General features: G+C 34.3%; 1 protein-coding gene across 48 annotated transcripts in view; it reads left to right on the forward strand.

The window, feature by feature from the left end:
* CLASP2 (cytoplasmic linker associated protein 2) overlaps nucleotides 1–24,682 on the forward strand; it is a 185,862-nt gene that overhangs the window by 97,361 nt on the left and 63,819 nt on the right. For 9 of the 48 annotated variants that reach the window (XM_013046683.1, XM_013046688.1, XM_013046685.1 and 6 more), the window contains 10 exons: nucleotides 6,499–6,522; nucleotides 8,258–8,275; nucleotides 10,356–10,457; nucleotides 10,610–10,636; nucleotides 13,523–13,549; nucleotides 16,104–16,274; nucleotides 16,913–17,020; nucleotides 20,903–20,965; nucleotides 21,949–22,055; nucleotides 23,850–23,873. In XM_013046683.1, coding sequence (XP_012902137.1) covers nucleotides 6,499–6,522; nucleotides 8,258–8,275; nucleotides 10,356–10,457; nucleotides 10,610–10,636; nucleotides 13,523–13,549; nucleotides 16,104–16,274; nucleotides 16,913–17,020; nucleotides 20,903–20,965; nucleotides 21,949–22,055; nucleotides 23,850–23,873 — 671 coding nt within the window. The remainder of the gene's footprint in view (nucleotides 1–6,498; nucleotides 6,523–8,257; nucleotides 8,276–10,355; nucleotides 10,458–10,609; nucleotides 10,637–13,522; nucleotides 13,550–16,103; nucleotides 16,275–16,912; nucleotides 17,021–20,902; nucleotides 20,966–21,948; nucleotides 22,056–23,849; nucleotides 23,874–24,682) is intronic. The other 39 variants (XM_013046689.1, XM_045089047.1, XM_045089043.1 and 36 more) reach the window with 15 other exon arrangements.

Consider the following 24,682-nt stretch of genomic DNA (forward strand, 5'->3'; position numbering starts at 1 on the left):
GATCAAGAGCTGTGTGCTCTTCAGCTGAGATGGCCAAGCATTCTTTGTTTATCAACGCTACAAGTTTGAGGCTGGTTATTCATTTTGCTTCTCTGTTTTGTGCTTCATTTTTCTTTTCCTTGGGTAGTACTGGTAAAACACTTAGCAGGCAGCTCATTGGAGCACAGTGGGAAGTACAGAGATATTGGAGTGAACTGTAGTACATGATAAAGTTGGCACAGCTACATTTAGTGAGGAAAAGATAAATAATTCAGTAAATGGTGTTTAGACACATGGTTTACAGTTTGGTATAAAATTAAGTTAGAACCAGGGCGCGTGGGTGGCTCAGTGGGTTAAAGCCTTTGCCTTCGGCTCAGGTTGTGATCCCAGAGTCCTGGGATCGAGCCCCACATTGGGCTTTCTGCTCAGCAGGGAGCCTGCTTCCTCCTCTCTCTGCCTGCCTCTCTGCCTACTTGTGGTCTCAGTCTGTCAAATAAATAAGTAAAAATCTTTTTAAAAAAATTAAGTTAGAGCCATTTTTCACACCATATAAAAATTTATTTCAGATGACTAAGGAGTTGAAAAACAGCTTGATAAAAAGAAATCTCAGGTTAGGGAAGGAATTTCTAAATATAAATACCAAAAAGTCATGAGGGAAGAGTCCCTCTGATTTAAATCTTAAGTCTGAAAATATAAAATCAAGTGGCTGAAAAGCTAAAAGGGAAAAAGTCTTATCACATACTACCAAAGCAGCTAAAATGTCAGCAAGTTTTATGAGTCTATGAAAAACAGATGCACTTATTTTTATAGAAAAATAGCCTACGTATATCAAAATCGTCCTCCCAAAACACCAGAACAAATGTTGAATCTTAGCTGGACTCAAACAAGTGCAAATTGAAAGAACTGTAAATAAAAAAATTAGGATTAGTGCCTGATGCTGATTAAAAAAAAAATACAGTTAAAAAGTGCTGATGTGAATTAAACATGGAACACTTTTTCTAAGTGGCAATTTAGTAATACCATGAAGCTTTTCTTCTTTATTATTATTATTTATTATTTATTATTGAAATAAAATTGACATACAGTAAATACTAGTTTCACAGGTACCACCTATTGATTCAACAATTGTATACATTACTAAGTGCTCACCACAATAAGCATAGTCACCATATAATGTTATTACAATATTATTGATCTCATGAAGCTAAATATTCAGAATTCATTTATTATTATTTATTTATTATTGTTTTAGAGAGTGCAAGCATGAGCAGGACTAGGGAGGGGTACAGAGAGGGGGAAAAGAGAATCTTAAGCAGGCTGTACATCCAGCGCAGACTCTGACACAGGGCTCAGTCTCATGAACCTGAGATCATGACCCGAGCCAAAATCAAGAGTCAGATGCTTAACCGACCAAGCCACCCACGTGCCCCTAAATGTTCAGAATTTAGATCCAGTGATCCAGTTTTTGTAGATAATTATGCAAGAAATAAAATAGAATATTCATTGTATTTTTAATAATAGATCTTATTAGAGTCAACCTTGTTCTGTAACAAAAGGGGTATGATTAAATTATACATAATTATAAATACTATGCAGCCTTTAACAAGTAACATTTTCAACAAAGATCAAATGATCCTATCAAATGAGTGATACTTTCATCATTTTGTATAAAATTATACATAGATAAATACACATATACTAAACAAAGATGTTAACAAGGATGTCAACAGTCGGTTGTTCAGTGCTTTTAATTTTCATAAAACTTTTCTGTATTAGAAACATTACTGGGAATGTGGTGTTATTTCAGTATATGAAAATGAATCAATTAAATAAATTTTATTAGTAAAGGACAAAAACCACATAATTATTTCAGTACATGCAGAAAAGGCATTTTATAAAGCCTAAGACCTTTTCATGATAAAAAAATAATCAACAAACTAGGAATAGAAGGGAAATTTGTGAACCTGGTAAAGAGCATCTGTGGAAAATCCACAGCTAATACCATACTTAATGTGAAAGACTGGATGCTGTCTCCCAAGATCAGCAAGATAAGGATGTCCACTCTGGCCCTTCCTAACATTACAGTGGAGGTTCTAGCCAGGTCATTAGGGCAAGCAAAAGAAATAAGATGTATCCAGATTGGAAGAAAAGTAAAACTGTCTGTATTTGCAGAAAACATGACCTTATATTGAGAAAATCCTAAGGCATCCACAAAAAAAAAAAAAAAAAAAAAAAACCTGTTAGAGCTTAATAATGAGTTCAGCAAGGCTGTAGAATATAAGATCAATATACAAAAATCAATTATGTTTCTAAATGCTAGTGATAAATAATTTGAAAATAAATACCAATTGTAGTAGCATAAAAAGAATAAAATACTTAGGAATTAATAGTAATAAAAGAAATATAAAACTTCTCTAGGAAAAAATCACTCCTGTATTTCTTCTTTATTCTTAACACTCATAATACTGCTGGCACCAGATTTGTTGGTTTTCCACACCAATCAGTTCTATGGCTGGATGTCCTGTGTTTCAATTCAGTTCTGACTCTAACCATAATTAGCATAGACCTCACAGATTAAGGGCTCAGTCCTCTAAGACTCCCTCTGCCAGCCCCCATCCCCACTCTTCAAACATCAGTTGCAAATCCAGGTTGTCACCAGTGCTTCTGACCAAATGGACTATAATCAGAGGTTCTGATAACCTCCTCTTCAGGTTCAGTTAATTTGCTAGACTGACTCACAAAACTCAAGAAAACAGTCTACTTACTAGACTACTGGTTTATTACAAAGGACTTGTAAAAGATTTGAATGGGCAGCCAGATAAAGAGATACATGAGGCAAGGTCTGGAAGGGTGCAAAGCCCAGGAGTTTTTGTTTCCATTGAGTTACATTGTACCACCCTCCTGGCATATTTACCAAACCAGAAAGTCTCTGAACCTTGTACTTTGGGGATTTTTAGGGACACTTCATCACATAGGTATGATCAGTCATTAACTCAGTCTTCAGTTTTTCTCCCTTTCCCAGAAGATGGAAAATGCCTAAAAATTCCAAGCTTCTGATCATGCTTTTTCAGCTTTCTGGTGACCAGCCTCCATTCTCTCCAGGAGCACACCAGGAATCACCTCATTAAAACAAGACACTGCTTTCACTCAGGAAATTACAAGGGTCTTAAGTCAAGGTATCTGTGTCTGGTACCAGGGTCAAAGACCAAATATTAGAACAAAAAAGATACTCTTAGTGCTCTTATAATTTTGGGAAATTATGAAGGTCTTAGGAACTCTGTGTGAGGAACCAGAGGACAGAGAACCAAGAGCAAAAACTTTTTATATGTATATTTTCACACTTGTTCACTGAAAACTACAATATGTTGTTAAAAATCTAAATTAATGGAAAGACACCCAGGTTCTTTAAAGACTTACTACTGGGGGCGCCTGGGTGGCTTAGTCAATTGAGCATCCAACTCTTCATTTCAGCTCAGGTCATGTTCTCATGGGTCATGAGATCTAGTCCCACCTCGGGCTCTGTGCTTAGCAGGGAATCTGCTGGAAATTCTCTCCCTCTCCCCACCACCCTTGCTCAGGCTCCCTCTCTTTTTCTCAAATCCTTAAAAAATTAAAGACTTGGCATTGTTAACATCGCAAATTGACCTATAGATTTAATGCAATCCCTGTCAAAAAGTCCAGATGCCTTTTTATGGACATTGACACACACATCCTAAAATCTTTATGAAAATGCAGGGAATCCAAAATCGATTTTGAGAAAGAACAATCTTGAAAAAGTTGGTTGGATTCACACTTTCCAATCTAAAAACTTATTCAAAGCTACAGTAATCAAGCCTCTGTAGTACTGGCATAAGGATAGATATATAGTCCAATGAAGTAGAGTTGAGGAGCCAGAAAAAAACCCATATATTTATGATCAGTTGATATTTTCATAAGGGTGCCAAGTCCATTCATTGGGGAAAGAATTCTTTTCAACAAATGGTGCTGAAACAACTGGATAGCTACTTGCCAAGGAATGAATTTGGATCCCTACCTCACACCATATCCAGAAAGTTAACTCAAAATGGATCAAAGACCCAAATGTAAGAGCTAAAACTGTAAAACTCTTGGAAGAAAACATAGGTGTAAATTTTTTAAGTAATGTTTTCTTAGCTACTACACCACACACACAAACAATGTAAGAAAGGGTAAATAAACTGGGCTTCATCAAAATTTAAAACTTTAGTGCTTCCAAAGGCACCATCAAGAAAGTAAAAGGACAGCATAGAGAAGGAGAAAAAATGTTTCAAATCACATAACTGATATTAGGGACTTCTAGTCCAATTACATGAAGAACTCATAACTCAGTAACAAAGACAATTCAATTTAAAAGTGGGCAAAAGATTTGAATAGACATTTCTCTAAAGACAACATACAGATTGCCAGTAAGTACATGAAAAGATGCCTAACATCATTAGTCATTAGGAAAGTGCAAATCAAAAGCATAATAAGATACCACTTTATTCATGAAGAGGGCTGTTATCAAAGAGATGGACAGTAACAAATGCTTGTGAGGATATGGAGAAATGAGAACCCTCATGCAGTGCTGATAAGAATGTAGAATAGTGGAGCTTGGGAGTTTCTCAAAAGTGAAACAGAGTTTTCAGCTGACCAGCAGTTCCATTCCTAGCTGGTATGTTCCAAAATATTATGAAGAATATGTTATGAAAATGTGTACATGAATCTTCATAGCAACAGTATTCATAATAGCCATGGAAACAACCAAAATGTCCATCAACTGGTGAATGGTTAAATAGATATCATTAAATAGAGTGGAATATTATTCAGCCATAAAAAGGAATATGTTCCATAAAAGTACTAAAACATGCTTCAGGATGGGTAGACATTTATTGTTTGATTCCACTTACATGCAATGTCTAGAGTAGATAGATCCACAGAAAAAGAAAGTAAATTAGTTCCCAAAGGCAAAGAGGGGAATAGAGAGTGAGAGTGACTCCTAACAGGATTTCTTTTGGGGGTGATAAAAACTTTATGGAATTAGTGATGAGTTGTGCAACCTGTTAATACACTAAGGATATTGAGTTGTGTTAATACACTAAAGATATTGAATTGTATAGCATAAAAAGTTAATTTTATGATACATAAATTACATCTCTTTTTTTAAGTAGGGAAGAAACTGGAAAACATAAAATGTATTTATCTGGTGTCTTAAAAATGTGATATTTAGTATCTATTATTTTATTACCAGAAAAATACAGTATTTGAAATGTTTCAGTGTGAACTAGGAAGGCAATTTGTAACAGTATTTTTCTTTCATAAGAAAGTGCTGTGAGATTGACTTAATTAGTTTCTTTTGGTTTTTTAAGGTTTGAATTGCACATTTACTTCATTACAGAAGGGAAAGATGTCCCTCTATCCTCTTTTTCTGACCCATGTTTACACTCAAAGACAATGAACTTCTTGCCTTTGGCTCTTTCCAGGGCCTGGTTAATGAATTTTCTCATTCTTTTTCTGTTTCTCTATTTCTTCCTTCCTTTCTTTGTCTCTCTCCCTCTCCCCTACTCTCCTCCCTCCCCCTCTTCTGCTTCTCTCCTCTGCCTCTCTTTCCCCACTACCCGCCTCTCCCTCCATCAGCTTGTATATATGTATATAAATACATGTGTATAAATACATGAGACTGATGTATTCTGTTTTATTCTGCTTTGAGCCTTGCTTGTCATGGCTGAACATTTATTGATCAGAGGGAGAGTTCTATTGTTTTTCAGCAAACACTTAATGAGCACTTCTGTTTTTGCCAGGCAACCCACTAGGTCATGGAGATCCAGAAATAGATGCCTTTGTACTCAGGAGTCTCCCAGTCTAGTGGTAGATTGCTAAAGGATGAGCAGCTGAAAATATTGTTGCATTTTATGCATTTAGAATTTGAAGTCCCAGTGAGACATCAGACTGGAGGTGTTAAGGAGTTGTAGTATAATGAGAAAGAGAGGTACAGTGGCATCAAGATGGTATGGTAATGGAACTCAGGAAGAAAGATGTGTGCTTGTGAGATTGGATTTGGAAGTCATTAGAGACTTTTCTTACTATAATCTTGCAGTGCTTAAACTTAGTTCATTACTTAAAGCAGTTGCTACTAGGTTTTTTTCTCCCGGTTCCTTTGGGAATGGGGAGGATGGGGAATGGGAATATGATGAGTGTTTGATATCAGGAAACTCAGAAGACCAAAGCAAGAGGTCTGCTTGATGGTGGCAAGGGTACCAAGTTGGGATACAGGCTTCACTAACTTCTCACTCTAGGCAAGTGAAAATCAAACTCATTATCTTTGTTTTTATATCTTTTTCTCACAAAGGAACCTCATCTTGTTTAAATCTCCTAATATGTTTTAATTGAGTACAAGTTTCATATATGTGTCTGTACTGTGAATTTTGTCTTCTTAAAAATAATGTCCTAGGGATTTTAAAATCATATTTTTCTAACATACTGAGTTTTCCTCTGTTCTTCTTGCTTGCTCTTTCATCAAAGAGGATACTTCTGACAAGATAGATGGTAAGAACTTACTTTTCTAATTCTACTAAAGATTTTTATGGCTCTTGGATTCTGTATAATATCTTCATTCTCTTTTCAAAAATATACTGCTTATTTTATAGCAATCTTAATGTAAAAGTGGCTACCTAATTCTCTAAAATTTTGGGTTAAGCATAGTCATTTTTGGGTTTCCCATTCTATTCAAATACTAGGTTACTGTTTCTTTTAAGTTAAATCAGTTATCTTAAAATTTTTTACCTTAGCTCATAGAAATATTCTTGATTTCTCAAGTCTTTCTCTGAAATAGAATCAGAATCATAAGAATGGAAAGAAATCTCATAAGTCATTTGATTGAACTCTTTAGTTTACTAACTGTGATACAGAGAGAGAGAAATGAGATATTTTACAGATTAGTGTGGTTATTTGTGAAAACAAAATGCAAGTTACAGTGCTGTCTTTTTAAGAACAAGTTTAAAACTAACATTTAATAAGAACTGAACTTTTTTTTGTTTGAAAAGTTTTGCCTTTTTAATCTCAGTATTAAGTGATTATAGTTTATCTATGCTTGCTTGGTTCAGTGTGGTATTTTTATCTTTATGGTATTTGTCAGATACTACATGGCATATTATCTACATTTCCCCTTAACTTCATCAGATACCATACTGTTGTCTAGGAACTTGAGCTTTTTTTAAGAACTTGTAAGAAGATACTGAATCTGTAAGTCTTAGTAGGAGATCTAGAAAAGATGAAATATTGTATGTTTTTCTGTCAGTTACTACATAAGCTCTTAAATAGATACATCTTCCATTCTGATGAGTGGGAGATTTATTTCATCTTGGGTTGGGTACATGACTGTTACTTATATTGTCTCTATGTTCCTCTGGATGTTTAATGTCTTTCACAAGTTAAAAAAATTATTGAATGAAATGAAAACCCACCACAAGATAGTTTCTGTATTTTAAACTCTTTATGGTATCACTTCTCACACTGAAATTCTGTGTCCTTAAACTATTCTCACTTTCCAGATTAAGATCTTTTTTTGTTTGGCTCAGAAACATCAACCTATTTGAAGAATCATCTGTGTCACGTGATGTGATACTCTCACCTGATGTTCAATCCTGTGTTTAAAAAAAAAAAATCTGTCTGTACACATACAGAGATACATCTATTATTTCCCTTTAGTATAGAGTTGTGACATTTTCAGTTGTTCATTTCTGCTACTTTTCATTGACATCTTAGAGAGCACATATGTGCTGAGTACTCAACATATGTTGAGTAAATAGCTGATGGATTGATAGGTCTATGTAATGCTTTAATGAAGATACTGCATTAATGAGGTCTACATCATGGATTTGACTTCTATGTTTGTCAGTTAGCTCTTCTAGTTCTTTTATGGACAACTTTTTGAAAATGCACAGAAAATATTCTTATTCTGTAAAAACCTTTATTTCAGAGAGTAATGACAGGGTTATGTCTTTCTTGAGGGATTACCTTCCATAATTTTCTTCACCATTTCACGTTCTGAGTATGAAATGGAGCAGATAAAAGTGCTGTGGAATTTCGCCATTTTTATTTGTCTAGTTTAACCTTTTCTTGTGCTGTGGATCATTAGATGGCCTCAAATTTGGGGTAAGGCTATAAGACTAACATTTTTTTCACTCTTTCATTTTAGTCTTGGGTGGGAGGTGCAAGTAGGTCTTAACATAAGCATTGGCAGAATTTGTTGAAATGTTATTGTTTTATTTCTCTTATTTAGGAGCAACATCCGAAGATGGTAAGAATTATACATTTTGTTAGTAACACAAATACTTCTACATTAATATTTTCATTAGTAGGAATTAAATATTAAAAACTAAAACAGGCTTTTTTTTCCCAAAACTATATAATTTGCCAGCTGTGGTAGCATTTACATTTTATGTTTTGATTGTGTTAGTTATACATGTGAATTTTTTTCCTTTAGTTCTTCATTTGGAGTTTTGCTTCGTATCTTAGATCATCTCATGCTGGAAAACATAATTTCTTAACATGTTTAATACTTTCTAGTATAAAATTAGTAAATAATTTTTTTTCATGTAGTATCATTAGTGCTTTTCCTTATTTTTATGTTTTGCTTTTTAATTTATGCTAATTTATTTATACTTTGGGGGAGCATGCTCCATTGCTGTTACATGGGAGTTTAAATGCATTTCTTTAGTCCGCTTTTAAGTGTGTCTTTGATTTAGAATCAGTGGAGAATTGCATATATGACTTGAATTTGAGATGACAAATAACTTGCTAGATACACTAATCTATTTTATTGAGCTAGTTTACTTTAAGAAAATATTTATTGCTTTTGAATTTGTAGAAAGAAAAAAATTCAGTTTTTTAATTTATATTGCCCGGCTGTCTTATTAAACCTCTGATTTTGAAACACACTTCTTTTTTTCCTAAGTTTTACATGGATGACCTTTTCTTGTGATATAAAACCAAGTATATTTAACAATTTTAGTCTCCTGCCTACTCTAATATATTTGAAATATTTCTTATTTTTCATATCAGTTGGAGTACTCTATAAAAATGGTTTCTGGCACTGTGGCATTGTAATTTAGAACAACAGTATCAAAATAGCTGTCCTGATTTCTTTGTTATATTGGATAAATTCTCCATTTCAAAAATAATAATTTTGTCTTTCTGTTTTACTTCTTAGTCGGGAGAACATTGTATCCTACCTCTAAACAGACTCTGTAAAAGGGTGAAAGGCCTGAACTATGGGTTTATTAAGGGCCTTGAAGAATTGAGAATGCTCAACTCACCAACTAGAGTTCTGGTTTTGCTTGTTGTATTCCTGGTTTTTAACCACTCTTATCTTCCGTCACTCATTTCTTAATTTTATAATTTCTCCTTACTCTTCATTATTTTTTCCTAATTAATATAGCCATATCAGGCTATCCAGTATAATGATTGCCCTACAAATTGTTTCTTTTAACTGAACAGGATTCTGAACCCTTCTTTATGATTTTGTTTAGTACTGGTTCTGATTTGAGAGGGTTGAGACTGCTTGAGAACACCATAGTACCTACTAGTAATATACTTTTGTTTTTACTAATGACACTTTACTTAGGTCCTTTGATCAACATTATCTCCTTTGCTTTAGAAGCTCTAGAAATAGATGTTTGTGGTTTGATTTTGTGGAGGGGATGAGACATTGGTAGAGGAGAAGGGAGTTATGCTGAGAAAAGTGCCAACACTTATATGATAGGTATTTCCTCAAATCATTTTATAAATGAAATTGATTGGGGAAAAAGAATCGTAAATGTGTCCATATTTGTCTGTAGTAATCTGATATTTAGCACAGGATAAAAATATTAAATATTTTACCTAATATTATCTCTTCTTGCAAATCCCTTTTAGAAGTATGTTTTCAGTTAAAAGAATTGTTTGGGTAGTTGTTTCTAATAAAATTAGACTGATGTAAAACTATAAGCTGTATTTGAGAATAAACTAAATTTCATGGAAACTGAAATTTTAGAATTGGAACTGCCAATTAAGAAACAAGTAGCATGCCTGTGGTAATTATCTCAATTATGACTCTACTGAACTAATAATCTCAAACTAAGAATGGAAATCTTCTACTTTGACTTTACTTTTACCCTTGAAGGAAAGTTAGCTTATGGTGCAACACATAAAAGGCAGTAATTATTTTAAAAATTTTAAGAGAAATATCACCTGTCAGTGATGGTTATGTTGTTAACAAAATTTAACAATACTTGAAAAGCACACCCAATTAGAAAATTATAGTGAGATTTTTTTTTCCTCATTACTAAATATCATTATAGAAAAATGTCTTTAATTACATAAATAATTTTATTCCTTAGGCCGGGTAAGAGCAAAGCTTTCAGCACCACTTGCTGGCATGGGAAATGCCAAGACAGATTCTCGAGGAAGAAGTCGAACAAAAATGGTGTCTCAGTCACAGCGTACGTATTGCCTGAGTTTTCCTGGATTTATAATACAGTAGGATAAGTGTGTTGCTTGTATATGATTGTATTAGGAGATTGACCAGTGGATAAAGACAAAGCTAACTTCAAAAAAGACAAGCCACATACTGAGTTCTTGTTCTGTACTTTAGGTTCATCATCACCTGACAAAAATGAAGGTATTTTTTTTTTTCAATGTTTTGGATCAATTGTTGTGCATGTTTTGGAATTTTTTTGAGTGGGTGTTGTCTTGTCTTTGGTGTGTTACTAGGGCTGCATCATTGATTGCACTTAGAAAGAAAAAACTTCATCTGCTGTACAAAGTTTTGCATGGAGATATTTTAAGTAGCACAAATCTCTTAGCATTAAGGTTTTCAAAGTCTATGCAAAAACTTGCAAATGTAGAAAATTGTGCTTTTTAGAAGCAAAATAATTGCTATATGTTAGCATCTAATCTGGTTGCTCCTACCTAATCCTTTTCAAGGACAGATATGTGTGTCTTCGTACTCTTCCCAAAATCTATTAGAATATGGTTAGCATTTTTGGCAGGTATATACTGATTCATAGTGAGGAAACATAAGATGACCAGTTCTGTTATATTTCTTATTAAATTTAAGATTTATATTTTTTACTGTTTCATTGGGAGCTGAGTTCCTCATAAGCACAATTATTAAAAAGCACAATTTTGAGGTCTAGGTAAAATGAATGATTCATTTCTACATGTTCCAGAATAATAACCCATACATTTATGGCATTATTAATTTAAGAGTTTGTTCCTATTCTTTCTTTATCAAGAGATTTTCATTAGCACTTAGCTCTAAAAACAGGATTTTTTTTCCCTAAGGAAGTAACTGGGGGTTATTCTGCATACTTGGCTATTTTGAAAAGAAGTATATATAACTGTCTTCCACGGTGGTGTAGGTGATTTATCAAGATAGAGATGTCCCATTTGTCTGTTTTTAGTTTGATTCCCAAATCTTGGAATCAGGGAAAACAGCTAGGCTTGGAGGGGACCAGATGGAGATTACACAAGCTCTGCCAGCAGGTTTTCCTTTTCTCCTCTTTCCAAAGTCAAAAAATCCAGGCAGAGAAATTATGGGAATATTCAATAAGAGCCCCCAAAATAAGAGCTTGGTAAAATTGGTTTGCAAATTGATGATTATTTATAAACAAGAAAAATGGAAAATGCCCTCTGGGTAAGGGCTTCCAAATTCCACATTAGGAATAGATCATATCACATTCTTCCCTGATTTTTAATTTCTTTTTCTGTATTTTTAGAATAATTTTCTTAAGTAGTTCCGTCTTTTTAGCAGTTGTAGCATAGTTGGTTAGCCGTGCTACTCCAAATGTAGCATCTGCATCACCTGGGAGCTAGTTAGAAATGCACAGTGCCACCACAATGTCCTGGATTCAGGCTTTTTAACAAGATCACCAAGTGATTTGTGTATAATAAAGTCTCAGAAGTACCTGATTTTGATCATGCACTCTGGAGCCATATTACCCACATATCAATCATAGCTCTTCCAGTCTACTTAATGTTGCTGCATTTCTGTATATTTATCTATAAAATGAGAATAATCTCGGAGGGTTGTAGTGAGGATTAAACGTTATAGTGCATTTAATGTACTTTAAGATGATATCCGGGCCCAGAATAAGCACTCTGTATTTCAGCTGATAAATTGTCCTCCCTGTTATCATTAACCTAATGTCAACTGAATTTTAAACTCTTGTTGTATACTTTTGTACCTTGTTTATGTATGGCCTTTTGGAAACAAATAAAAAATGATAATGTTAGGAAACTTAAAGCATAAAGAAGAATAAAGATAGCAACCCAAAACTGTCTGTATCCAGTATCTTAAGGATAAAATTTAATTTGATGTGAGCTATTTTATTTAGTTCTTTTCTAAAGTAATACGAAGACAGCTTGTGACAGAGATTTAAAGTGCTTCATGTATGGTTTTCTAATATATTACCTAAGGACCTCCCTTTTAGGTATATTGTAATTACTGATCACTTCAGTAAGATTTGGAATAACTTTTTTACATTTGGTTTTTCACTTTGAAACCCAGTCTACAATACTTCACATCCTCTCCTGATGTATGAGAACATAATGATAGGCTTTTTAGATCTGGTAGGATTTTAAGATCAGAAGACCCTCACTATGAAATCACTTGGGTTTTAAATCCTATTGGAGAGGTTTTTGTTTGTTTGCTTGCTTATTTATTTGAATGACTGTATATTCCATTCCAGATTCTTTCGAAAACAGAAATTGTGGCCCTATATGATTTGATGCAAGTTTCTTTACAACATATTTGCACAGAAATATTGCTGTGACCTCCATGTTCACTTTGTTGGGAAGTAATTCATTAGGGTTTGCATGATCTTTTCAAATTTTTATGTTACCATTTAGGGGGGAAAAAAATCTCTTGGGTCAAAGCAGGTGTATTCTGATGACTAACCAAAATAAATAAAAGCAGACCCAATGGAGAGACTTCCGGATTTATATTTACATAAGGATGGTGTCTTTTGTTATTGCTGATAGTGACTGGTTGTGTACAAATGACTGTACAGCCTGTCAGAAACTTGGTCTCTTCACCCCAACCCCTGCTGTTTTTTTTTTTTCCCCTGTGCATCTTAAAAAAAATTTGTAGCTTTTTCATGTAAGCTTTCTTCAGCTATAAGATACTGTGTAGTTCTTCTTTACCTGTACTTTTAAATTAAATGTTTAAATGCTTAAAAGTTAAACATTTAATTATTTAGATTATAGGCTATTAGTAGAAGAAAAGCTGAAGAATTTACATTTACTTTTGCAACTTCATTTCATCTGCTTTGTACATGAGTCTCTGATTTCAGCTGTAAAAGCTACTTAAATGTACTGCTTTTGTTACAGATGTCTATGGCTTAGGGATTTTTCTTTTAAAGTTTGCTTTTTTGCTTTAGGGTTTTTTATTTTCTAAGAAATGACTAAAGCTTTCTTATTTCCATCTGCCATTCATTCTAAATCTGCTCCTTCCCTCTTCGTGGATTATAACCCTTACCCTAATTCTGCCTTTACACTTGTTCAGGATCACAATCTGCTAATACCATTGGTGGTAAGAATCTATAGACTTTATGTGTGCATCTATTGTTTGATCATATTTTCATTATGAGAATGGGTTCTATTCAGCAGAAATTCTCAACATAAAATTCCATCATTGTCCCTTCAATTGTTGAAATTATCCAAGTCGATCCCATAGGTTTAGATATTCAAAAGCAAAGGAGCTTTAGTAATGCCTTGAAACTACCTCGTAAAAAGTATAAAATGTTAGTTTGAAAACTTTAGGTAGCACGAGAGAAATTAGGTATCCCATTTCTAGTTTTACAAATTATTTTGTAGCAGCATGCTATTCCCTTTTCTTTTCTAGCATGCCCCTTTTCTTCAACTCTTTGGTTTTCTTATTAATATTTAGCCTAGATAGTCCTTGGGTGGGGAAAAAGCCTTGATATTTTCTCTAAGTATGAATAATTACAAAATGAGTCACAGGTATTGGAAGTATTGCAACAATCACAGGGACTGTTGGTAGGGGATTGGAGTCAGTGGAGAAGAGAGGCTAATGGTGAAAATGAAATGAACACTGCCGATTTTCTTTTCTAGGAGAGGGTATGAATGAATTTAAATATAGAAAGAGTGAGCTTACAAAATTTTGATAAACACAGTTAACCTAGACTAGGTGGAGTGATTGCCTCTGTACTGCATGTTTCCTCTCTGCTGAATAGACCTACTTTTCAAGGAATTCTTAGTCTCCTACCAACACCTTTATCCCTTAAATTTATATTTTTAACAAAATACCATATTGTACGTGTTCATTCAGTTCATTATTTATACTTTCATATTGTTGCAAGTGTTCCCATAAAATATTCCATTGGCTTATCTTGCATTGTGAGTTTGTGGCATGTTGGGTGTTTGGATGTTTTGGTGTGTATGTTTAGTTTAGATACTGCATGGAGAAAATAGGTGCCTTGTGGGTATCCTTAAGGTTATAACTGAAAAAAATCTGATTTGAAGATTCTTCACCTGAAACACCAAGAAACAATTCAAACGAGGCATTGTTTTAAAGTAAAACTGAATAATTTCCCTGTAATAATTTAGAATTCCTTCTACTCAAGTTAATTGTTAATTTCATTGGAAGTACTACTTTGTTTTAAACAGTATTGCTATAACTGTGGAAGATAATTTTCATTTTGTGTGCTGGTAGAGTTTAGGAATTAAGCATGAATTTAAATTGTATTTAGTAAGACCACGCCAAGAAAACTACAGAGAGGGTCACAATCAGCAGCCCATGGTCCACATCAAACCTACCTCTATTCATGTATTGTTTGGTCTATACAACATGATAAAAATGAGAAAATTTCAAAGGTTTCATTTTCTTAAAAAACCCTAAAACCTAGCTGGTATTATTTCAGACACAGCTGAACTGTGAAGTCCCCCCCCCCCGCCCCGCTTCCCACCCTACCCCACCCCACGTTACACTCAGTGCTCCTCCCTCATTAACATCTCCTGCTTGACCACATTGGCATTTGAGTCTTTAGGTTTTGCTCTGTGAAAATGAAGCATGATTGGGTAAGATTATACAAGGTGAGCAGTGACTGCCCTGTTGGTTAAGACAATTGATGCCCAACAAAGGGGAAAAGTAGCTTTCATAATGAGTTGCTTTCATTTGTCTAAGTGCAAGTTTAACTTTTCTATGATGCTGCCATTCAGAATGTAGAGTTAAACTTTATCTTGGAGTTATCTAGTTTGTTTTCCCATTCAGTGAAGATGTGAAATATTTTGATTGACAAGGACCTCATTTCCTTAAAAGTTAACCCATGCAATTCTAATGTAAAACCGTGTTTCTTAACTTTTTTTTTAGCCCTTGCCCCAGTCTGTGAGATTTTGTCCAGTTCCCTCTCTCTTTTCCCCTGACCACATATCCTCTGCCTTCCAAGACTGAGAATTGCTAGTTTAGAAAGGGTCTAACTTCTCTGACATTTGCTCAAAGTCCTTTTCTACTCCCAGTACCCCTACATCTACATCCTAGGCATGGCCACCCAAGATCCCTTTGCTGTTGGAAAATAGCAAAAAGCAAGTTTCTTTTTTTCAGCTGGCCCAATTTTATATAAACATTTAAAATTTAATTTTATAAAAATTTTTAAAAATTACTATTATATAGTAACAGAAGCATCTCAGAAGGCAAATTGTTTTAACATGAAGAAAATTTTTATTATATTCTTAGCAAAACAATAGTGGTAATGGAATGACTAATTCTGTTCTTGCAGATACATAGCTTTCTAATATATATAGCTGTAACCGTGTGAAATGTATTGTCAGATAAGTTACTTTTTTGGAAATCTCTTATGCTGTTTGTGTTCTGAAACATACTTTAGTGTTGTCCTATACCCCTCAAAACTGAAAATAGATTTTACATGATTTTTACTATTCAGTCCTAGGATATATAGCATATTCTTTTTTTTCCAGGTTATGACCATCCTCAATCCATTTCCTTTGAACTTAGAACTTGCCATACTATCCCAGTTTTCTCAGATGTATTTCTTGAGTTTTTATCCTTTCAACAAGTTTTCTTAGAGTTCACATCTTAACATTCGTTATGTATGTTTGGTGTTCAGCTGGCAGCCGGTCGGGGTCTCCAGGAAGAGTTCTGACCACAACAGCCCTCTCCACTGTGAGCTCTGGTGTTCAAAGAGTCTTGGTCAGTTCAGCCTCAGCGCCGAAGAGAAGCAAGATACCGCGGAGCCAAGGCTGTAGCAGAGAGGCTAGTCCCTCTAGGCTATCCGTGGGTAAGGTTTTTTCTATGAGATTTGGGACCTCTTCTTTTGTATTTCAGGCCTGGATATTGGATAGCATGGCAGACAAGAGTTGGGCCCTTAGAGGCTAGAAGAAAACAACTCAATTCAAAGAAAATTGAAATATAGGTTATAAATTGAATTAGGTATCTTACCTGAAATGTATAATTCATTTATATTTTAATCCTTTTATTTGTAGCCTTACCTTTGTAGAACACTGTTTTACCCTTGTAAGCTTATACAGACTAGAGGACTGTATTCAAATTTAACTGTATTCCTGATAATGCTAAAGTATCAAGAGTAATTTGTTCTCAACCTCAGATTGATCAGTTTTTAAGAAACAAAAATAAAACTAACATATCAAAAATGCAAATTCTGGGGGCGCCTGGGTGGCTCATTCATTAAGTGTCTTCCTTCAGCTCAGGTCATGATTCCAGGGTCCTGGGATCAAGCCCCATGTTGGGCTCCCTGCTCGCCAGGAAGCCTGCTTCTTCCTCTCCCACTCCCCCTGCTTGTGTTCCCTCTCTCACTGTGTCTCTCTGTCAAATAAATAAAATCTTCTTTAAAAAAAAAAAAATGTAAATTCTGTCTTTTGTTTCCTCCCTTTCTGTGCTGCTGTTGCTTTCTACCAGCCCGAAGTAGTCGTATTCCTCGACCTAGTGTGAGTCAAGGATGCAGCCGGGAAGCCAGTCGGGAGAGCAGCAGGGATACAAGTCCTGTTCGCTCTTTTCAGCCCCTTGGTAAGTACTTGGGCAGGTGTCGATTATGTTTCTTTCCCCTTTGTTATCACCATTTGATAACCTCAGCATACTTGGGGTTTAGCTTTCTTCATGGACTATGTCTTTGCCTTTCTTTTCTATCCTGATAGAAGAAAGAGTCAGAAGGAAATTACATGTTTGGGAAATTCCTTTGACATTTACTTGTTTTAAATGAGCAATTTAGACCTTGTATAAAAAATTGCCTCCAAAATCAAGTAAATATCACACAGATTTAACTACTGAATATTGTGTTCAAGATTTATCTTAAGAAATAAACCTATACAGTTTAAAGGTAGTATTTAAATATTTAATCTCAAGTGAAGTATGAACCATTTTGTTTGATAAAATAAATGCTGTTAGTTTTTATGGCAGACATTTCAACTTAGATTAACATTAGATTAACTAACATTAGATTAGTTAACATTAGATAGATGTTACATTAGATAGATGTAACATTAGATAGATGTTAACAATCTAATTAACATTAGATTAACATTTCAACTTAGATATTTAACTTAGGTTATTAGAGTGCTACAAGATACCATATGAACTACTAACTAACATGGGAGAGATTAACATTTTTTAAGTGTTTTATAGTTTTAATAGTCATTTACTATATATTGGTGTCATGTCACTGCTCTAAAACCTCTCTGTTCCTGGTTATATAGATTATAATTATAACCTTGACTCTAATATTATAGTTACCTCAATTATAGAAATCTTAAATGACTTTTTAAAAACTTTTAGTATTTGAGAATAATCGGAGAGGCAGAATTTTTTACATTGAAAATTTTTAGAATTTCTGCATGGTCCTTCAGCTTTGTTTATAATGCCATTTCAGGTTTTTTATTTTAATTCCATAAAATGTAGGTTGCTGTAATACTTAAAGAATTTCTCCTCAGACTTTGTGACATTTAAGTAGAACATAGTTCTACTCGTTGCCTATTGGAATTACTATTTCATTCAATAGGCATATTAGTGTAGGATATCTAGAGATTAATTTCTGTTCTCTGGGCCATTTGGTTCAACTAAATCACTAGACTGTTCTGTACTGACTTAGAAAACCCCCATTGAGCTAGGAACACAGACAGGGAGATCCTCAGCCTTTGTTGTTTCTGTTCCAGTCCCAGGTGCCGGAGTTCCCTTTCAGTACTTTGCCAGAGCTATTTTCAGTTCATATAAAGTAGTCATACATAGTATTTTTAGTTTATATACATACAGGCTGTGTATATGCACACATATACATGTAGATATATGTGGTGCATCTTCATATATATATGTTTTAAAAATGAAATAAATCCTACATTTATATAAAATAACCGTGCCATCTTGAAGGGTTGAAGGAAGTGGATTGGGTGGGTGGGATGTGTGGTAGTTTAACAGTATATGTTCTAGGTCACATGACCTGGGTTCTGTAACTTCTGTACCTGAGTTTCCCAGTCTGTAAAGTAGGATAATAATAGTATGTACTTGTTAGGATTGTTTTGAAAAAGCTGTAAATGAGCAAATACATAAAACAAATCCCCAGAGCAGTGTGCTTGGCACACAGTGAACGCTTGGTTACCATCATCATCGCCACTGCCTCCACTATTGCTCCGCCACCATTCCTCTAAAAAGCTCTAATTGTTTGCCTAGAAGTAGTTTCCCTGTACTTTAGTAACAAGGATCTTAGGTATTTTTAATGTTCTTAACACCTGCATCCATAATGCTAATGTGGCGGTATTATTACAAAACATGAGATATCTCCTACTTGTGATCTCTCTCTGTCAAACAAATAAATAAAATCTAAAAAAAAAAAAAAGAAAAGAACAGAGAACATGAGATATCAAGAAGAAACCAAAATGTACCTTTTAAATCTTAAGTCAGAGATTAGAGAAAATTTAAAATCAGTTTTTAATCGCCTAAGTAAACATCATTAATATGCCTGTTTTTAAAGAGAGACGATGGCTGGCTAGCCATTTATTTTCTAGATTCATCTCAAAACCTCCATTTAACAATTTAAATCACTTAAGTTTTTATTATTAAAAGAAGCTGCTTTCCTGATTCTAGTGAAACATTATATTTGGATTAAAGAAGATATATCTTTTAATCATACGGTTTTAGAAAAATTTATTTTTATAGCCCTCTTATTTACATATGGATACTGCATAAGGAAGGTAGCAGATTAGCCCCATTTATTGCATAGGGATGAGGAGTAGTATTCTGGAACATCAGGTTGTCCTTTGCACTCCCATTGTTTGCTGTGTTTGCCTGCATTCTGCTGTCCTTACTGTGTTTATTTGGTGGATCCTTTTTTTCACCTCTTGAATATCACCATTAAGCAGATGAACCCCAAAGTTTGCCATGCATTCAGTTATAGCATAAGGCCAGTGTGAAGGTCCTAAAGCCCCAGAAATAAATCAGCTAAGGGCGCCTGGGTGGCTCAGCCCATTAAGCAACTGCCTTCAGCTCAGTCCTGGAGTGGAGCCCACATTGGGCTCTCTGCTCATCAAGAAGCCTGCTTTTTCCCTTCCTGTGCCCTCATCCAGCTTGTGCTCTCTCGCGCGCGCACTCTCTGTCTCTCAGATAAATAAAAAATCTTTAAAAATCAGCTGAGCAAAGTCAAACTTCTCTGGAATTTGTACCCTAGATTATGTTTATTTCTGGGGCCAAGTTTCAAAAAGAAGGCTTATGTTATTACAAGCATGTGAGTGGTGCCGCTTACCTCTTACCTACAGCCACAGGTAACCATTGATTCCAGAAAATTTTTCAGAAATTTTCATCCATTAGGCATTTCTGTATTGGTAACTCTCACCGTTTTAAAAACTATTTCTGTCAGGTAAAATTAAAACTATGTATTAGTATGTTCTATTAACAATACTAGTCACTTTTCAGGGTCTGATTAAACCTTTTGTGTGGCATTCTTTCTGTTTAATCCTTTCAGTCTTTTTGATTTTTTTTTTTTGTTGTTGTTGTTCATTAAGGTCCTATGACAAAGAGAAGAGTGATTTGTGAAATAAAAGTATTTTAACTGCTCTAATTAATGTATCCCAAAAAGAATAATCTATTTCATTAAATACTAAAATGAGTCTTTCCTGGGTTATTTGTTTCTGTATGTAAGAAGAATGACTTTCTGGTATTAGGAAAATCAGGATTTTAAGATTTGAAATTTAAAATGTGCTAAAATTAGATTCAGAGAGACATGTCACATTTCTAGGTCTTTTGATTAGATTAGTAATACTCCCTTTTTTATGTTCAGGTGTGCTTTGATATTTAAATAATCTTTTACTAAATGCAGAAGTTACTTTCTGTGAAACACAGAAAATGTTTAGGCGAATGTAAATGAGGTATGTTATCTTTTAAACAATTGAAGATGGTATATGTTCTTTTTAAGAGCAAAGGCTTTGAAAGAAGACAGATACTGAGGTGTTTCACTTACTAGTAGTGTGGCTTTGATTACATTAATTAACTTCTCTCTATGCTTGAATTTACCTATCTATAAAATGGAATAGTAATACCTGCCTCATTGGGTTCAAGATTAAAGGAGAGAGGGTTATTATTGGTTACTTAGTTACCATAGTGGTTTTTTTTTTTTAACTACAGTGTTCATATTTTTGTTTCATGCTTGTACTTTTGACATTTCCTTCCATTTGAATACTTGATTTTTTTGTCTCCTGTGGGCTTATGTCTGTCCCCCTGGGTGTAAGATCTTTTGTGTGTCAAGGATGATATTACAGTGCTAATGTTCAATACTTGGCAGTATTCTGATCCTTAACTAGTACTAGTAATACCAGTGTTGACTAACTCTCCTTGCCTGACTATAGTGCTGCCATTATTCCTTGTTTTGTGGTAATAGATGAGGTTTGTATGGTCCTGTTATTCCAGCCTCCAGACACCATTCCAGATCTACTGGTGCCCTCTACGCCCCCGATGTATATGGGGCCTCAGGTGAAGGATGAGTACATTTTCACTATCATCTATGCATTCATCTCAGATTTTTGTCCTTTTCAGTTTCCATTGAATTGTATATTTATGTTTTTAAATCAGTTTGTTTTTATTTAAATTTAATTTGTTGGATAATAAGTCATTTGTGATTCTTTTTAATTTTCCCCCAAGTAACTTTTTCCCTTTCCACAACCTTGTTTGGGCATTTTTCTCACTGACAGGTGACATTTTTGTGTGTGTGTGTGTATAACCTAAGTTATGTCATGTTTAAATATGGAATTTTTTTATGTTCTCAATTATGTACTTCATCTTTGTACATGTTTTGGGAAAAAAAAAAAAAAAACCAAAATGGTGGATGAAGTGTTTTAATTGTAAATGATGGTGTAGAAAGTAGTTAAGGGGGAGAATCCATCTCTAGTTTGTCTTTACATACCTCAGAATGTTGGGCACACAGTAGGTGCTTAATAAATATTAATTGACATGTCTTAGTTATTAATTGAAATCAACCTATCTTGAAGGGAATAATAATTGTTGGAGGGATTTTTTTCCCCTTGTAAATTGGTGTGGCTTTTTTGAGCTCCCTGGTCATTGTTGGTTTGAGGTTTGATCTTTGTTCTGGACTACTCCGTGGCTCACCTGAATGGATGAGATTTGCCTGACTGATAGAGCTGGGTAATTGCAAGGGCTACAGATTTGCAAGCCCTTAGCCACCCATTCTTTCTTCTGTCTTCTGGTCATAAATGTATCATAGCTACTCTTTTTTATATTTGTTTTCCATACACTGTCAGTAATTTTAATTGCCTTTACCATTTTATTTGACGAAAAACCAAATGTACCCAGAAAATACAGAATTGCTTTTAAAATGCTTTGCCCCATTGGTTGTTTTTTTTTTTTTTCCCTTCCCCTTAAGGATCTTAAAGTTTCCAGTGTGACACTGTTACATTTATGACTCTCTCAAAGCTGTTTTCCTCCTTCTGACGAATCAGGTCCAGGGTATGGGATCAGCCAGTCAAGCCGACTGTCATCTTCTGTCAGTGCCATGCGAGTCCTGAACACAGGTTCTGATGTGGAGGAGGCGGTAGCAGATGCCTTGGTACTCTTCTCCATTTCCTTATCATTACAGATCTTCCCATTATGAAACTAATGTATGGGTAAGGCAGTCTACCAGTGCAGAAAAGGACATGGGAAAATGCTTGTGGATTAAATCTAGGAAGACCAAATGTGGACAATGTAAAAAGCAGAACAGTATAATCAATTCTTGATCTTTATTCTTGGCCAGAATTTTCAGCCAAGGGTAAAAGTAATTGATGGCATGTTAGGAGTATAAATATTGATGTCATTAATATGGTGACGTGTTTTATGCACTGTAGTACACTAAGAGTAAGAGTAGATTAGATTAGTACGTGAATAAGTACACTACAAGCATATATTCAAAGCTTGCTTAACTTTGAGTATTTAGGGATTGTGTTAGTTTGGGGTAGGAGTTTCTAAGAAAATAGAATTTCAAGACAAGTGATAATTTCTAAGAAAGTAGAATTTCAAGACAAATGATAATTAAGATATCCTCCTGGCTCTTTATGCCTGACACATTAAACAGTGAGATTTAAAAACATCATGTACAGATCCATGATAGTTTGTCAGAAGGGTGCTGTACATATTTCATTGTTGTTTTTCTCACTTAAAATTATGAAGGACGTGTCATTTGAACAATGAGTATAATTGGCTTTTGCCAATTTCCCAAGTCAGTTCAGTATGATGCTTTCTCTTTCAAATTAATCCAGTGTTTGAGAAGCATTTACTCAGTTTCTTACACAGAATTTATAAAAGGCCTCATATTTGTTTTGAAATAAAAAATACATCGTGACTTTTAAGACTGTATAATCACATTTTAACCAGTGTTGATATGATGCATTTTATCCCACATATTTGAGAAATAAGTTTTGAAAAGTATTCATTGCTCATAGCTGTAATACAATGAATGTAATCACATACGTAGTTCTGCTCTAACAGTCTACGTGTGCTGAATTTTTCCCTTTATCTCACCCATTTGATTAATTTTCCAGAAATAATACAACTAAGTAGGAACTTTGTTCTCTTAGGCATGGAATATGATCACATCTTGTTCTGATGATTTTAAATCAGTCAGATGCTGTAAATTTACTGTTTTTCATCATGTATTTCTCAAATCATATTTTCTAGTTTCTTTTTAAATAGGAGATTTACTAGTTAAATTATGCTCACATTTTATGAATTGAATGGGTTATTCTTGAACTATTGCTTAAAATACTAAGATGTGTTTGAAATATATAAAGAATATTTAACTAGGCCCAAAAGCTGAATTCCAATAATTTGATTCTGCCTACTTCCATTATTTGCATAGCATAGATACTCCAATTATAACTATTAATTTCTAGAAAAAAACTTTCCAACTAATAAGCCTAATCTGTACCTTGGGAAAATCACAGAAACAAAGTTAACTTTGGAAATGACAAAAGGATTCAAATAGAAAATTTGAGGGACACCTGGGTAGCTTAGTTGGTTAAGCGTCTAACTCTTGATCTCAGCTGAGGTCTTCATCTTAGGAACATGAGTTCCAGCCCCATGTTGGGATCCGCACTGGGCACATGGAGCCAACTAAAAAAAAAAAGAAAGAAAATTTTAGTTTCATTCGGAAAACTGGTTATGAGAGTATTTTTGTAGCGTAGGAGTAAAGGATTTCGGCAAGATTGACAATACAGTCTGCTAATAAGCAGTTCTCATGTACCTATATATTAAAAAATTTAATGTTTCTGATTATGGGCATTGTTTATGCCTACTTCATTGTGCTGTTTAGCAAAATGTTCTTCATTATTTTCAATTTTTCTCTTTAAAAATTTACTGCTCTCAGCTCTTAGGAGACATACGGACTAAGGTATAGACATTGCTGTTTTCTGAAATCTTATGATACCATAATTTTTTTCTTTTGCTTCATCAGATTAACACAGATGATAGTCTTCTAGAAAATACTCAAGTGGAAGTAATAAGATCCTTTAATACATCCATTTTTCTGTATATGTGATTATCAATAGGGAGATGCTGCTTGAACAGAATGTCCTGTGGGGGTTCTTGTCCTTCCAGCTTGACTACTTCATACAAATGAGATGTGTTATCATTCACAATGATGTCTTATAACAAAACTGATTCTAGAGCCCAATACAAGAAGTGCCATGTTAGCACTTTCTAAATTAAGTTGATGTCTCTAAATCAGTAAGAGGCATTTAGTGATGAAACTGTCTTCATAAAGCTATTTTGAATCAAAGTCAACTTACTTTTTGCTTTTAGATTTTAGACTTGGGAGAATTTGTAGTGACTGGAACTGTTTTAAATTATTGTGCTTATTAACGTGTTTCATAGAAATGTCTTCATGCTCATCAGCCTAAATTCAAATATCAGATTTTATAAAGATGTGTTTCCAGTCCTTCCAGGGAAATCTCAAATAAGCTATTTACTCTCTCTCATTTAATTGTTATTATGTAAGGTATTATTAGCAGTTACATTTATTAAATAATAAGCTTCAGATGTAAAGAAATCAAAGGAATCTAAATAAGCTTTCTCGCATTTATTGAAATAGATGGTACAGACATTAGGAAAACATGGAGGACCCTCAGGGGGCTTGCCTCCTAAAAATAGTAGCAAGCAAAATAGGTTCTCATTATTTTTGTCTGTATTTCACTTCCTAGG

The sequence above is a fragment of the Mustela putorius genome, unplaced genomic scaffold (assembly GCF_011764305.1).
Source record: "Mustela putorius furo isolate JIRA1106 unplaced genomic scaffold, ASM1176430v1.1 tig00003834_pilon_pilon_pilon, whole genome shotgun sequence".
Taxonomy (NCBI): domain Eukaryota; kingdom Metazoa; phylum Chordata; class Mammalia; order Carnivora; family Mustelidae; genus Mustela; species Mustela putorius.